This window comes from Kogia breviceps, chromosome 3 (genome assembly GCF_026419965.1).
Source record: "Kogia breviceps isolate mKogBre1 chromosome 3, mKogBre1 haplotype 1, whole genome shotgun sequence".
NCBI classification, from domain to species: domain Eukaryota; kingdom Metazoa; phylum Chordata; class Mammalia; order Artiodactyla; family Physeteridae; genus Kogia; species Kogia breviceps.
The window spans coordinates 88,923,240-88,925,148 of NC_081312.1; the positions used below are offsets into that span (position 1 = coordinate 88,923,240).

At 42.2% G+C, this 1,909-nt stretch overlaps 1 protein-coding gene across 1 annotated transcript; it reads left to right on the forward strand.

Moving 5' to 3' along the window:
- The first annotated feature begins 683 nt into the window (after positions 1–683).
- Positions 684–1,909, forward strand: LOC131753743 (protein kish-A). Its single transcript, XM_059059443.2, has 2 exons — positions 684–1,258; positions 1,484–1,909. The coding sequence occupies exon 1, from the start codon at positions 739–741 to the stop codon at positions 955–957; it is 219 nt and encodes a 72-aa protein (XP_058915426.1). The 5' UTR covers positions 684–738; the 3' UTR covers positions 958–1,258; positions 1,484–1,909.

Here is a 1,909-nt window from a genome sequence, read left to right on the forward strand (position 1 = left end):
ATTTTCAACACTTTAATCCACTAGAAGGATAAGGTCATGGGCTGTAACATGTTTCTCCTGTATATTTTCCCCTTTTCCATCCCTTTTCTCTGCAGACCCTGGTCCCTGCATCTTTCTTGCTCAAATCTTTTTGTCTCCCTACCCCGATTCTTTCTTTTGTTTTTGGAAAAGGATGGAGAGAGATGAGGGGAAGGGACAAGCAAATCCTGTGAGAGAATTAGGTCAAACTGGGATAGATTTGTTTGTTTGTTTGTTTTGGTACGCGGGCCTCTCACTGTTGTGGCCTCTCCCGTTGTGGAGCACAGGCTCCGGACACGCAGGCTCAGCGGCCATGGCTCACGGGCCCAGCCGCTCTGCAGCATATGGGATCCTCCCGGACCGGGGCATGAACCCGTGTCCCCCGCATCCGCAGGCGGACTCTCAACCACTGCGCCACCAGGGAAGCCCTGGCATAGATTTTTATCAAATCTTAGCACATTCTAAATATAGGACACCCTGATCAACAAAAGGAATAGAAAATATTCATGTATTAATATGTTTATTTCTTTACTTGAATCTGCTACCTACCGACTCCCCTTTTGTTAGCAAAAATAATGTAGGAAAATTTAAGGAAAACAGAAAAAAACTGAAAAATGGATAAAAGGGTTTGTGTATTTATTGCATAAGATTTGCTCTCGGCACGCCTCTTCCACCCAGGGCCCGGAAGGGTGATGTGGCTGGGGTTTCGCCGGCCTCACTATGTCTGCCATTTTCAATTTTCAGAGTCTGTTGACTGTAATCTTGCTGCTTATATGTACCTGTGCTTATATCCGATCCTTGGCACCCAGCCTCCTGGACAGGAATAAAACTGGGTTGTTGGGTATATTTTGGAAGTGTGCCAGAATTGGTGAACGGAAGAGTCCTTATGTTGCGGTATGCTGTATTGTGATGGCCTTCAGCATCCTCTTCATACAGTAGCTTGGAAAAATGCCAGAATTCAGTTGCAATCAGATTTAAATATGAAAAGAAAAGGACTTACCTGCAGAAAATAATGGAAAGAATGGTTAACCCTTTTATCTCTGAACATTGAATGAGATAAATTTTCAGCTGCTGTTCTCTATTTTTGTTATTGGACCAATGTTATATATAAATAATTAGGATGTAACCATTTAATACTCAGAGTTTAAATATGTCTGTAACAATCAACCTCAGTACTGTCACTACAATATTACATTCTGCATATGTCATTCTATTGTGTCAGATACCAGTTTTTAGTGAGGTATTTTTTTTTTTTTTTTTTTTTTTGCGGTATGCGGGCCTCTCACTGTTGTGGCCTCTCCCGTTGCGGAGCACAGGCTCCGGACGCACAGGCTCAGCGGCCATGGCTCACGGGCTTAGTTGCTCCGCGGCATGTGGGATCTTCCCGGACCAGGGCACGAACCCGTGTCTCCTGCATCGGCAGGCGGATTCTCAACGACTGCGCCACCAGGGAAGCCCTAGTGAGGTATTTTTAAGGCACATAGGAAAACAAAATCGGTAAATTAGTTAAGTTCCTTTCACCGTGATTTGGAAACGATAAATCTTTATAGAATGAGACTTTTTGGACTAGCTTTTTTATTGAAAAAAAAAAGGTTCAATTCGTGTTGGCAATGACTGCATTCATATTTAATAATGCTTGCTTTTCTCTGGCCACATCATTTTGAGCATTAACCAGAATACCTCTACTGTTAGCAAACTGTAGTTTATTGCAGGTATTTAAACTATTTAACACAAGCCTATGCAGTTCTTAAGGAGGAAAATAAATGAGAAGTGACTTAAGAGTGCCATTGAGAAAATGTTCCTACTTACCATAAAAGAATTCAGAATACCTGACTGGTGTTATCGTCTCTGAAACCTCTGGTTAAGTATGGATAAATGTCTTAAGCATAAA

Bases quoted from the DNA above. Each gene is read 5' to 3' on its own strand.
- LOC131753743 (XM_059059443.2), top strand. From the start codon at position 739: ATGTCTGCCATTTTCAATTTTCAGAGTCTGTTGACTGTAATCTTGCTG.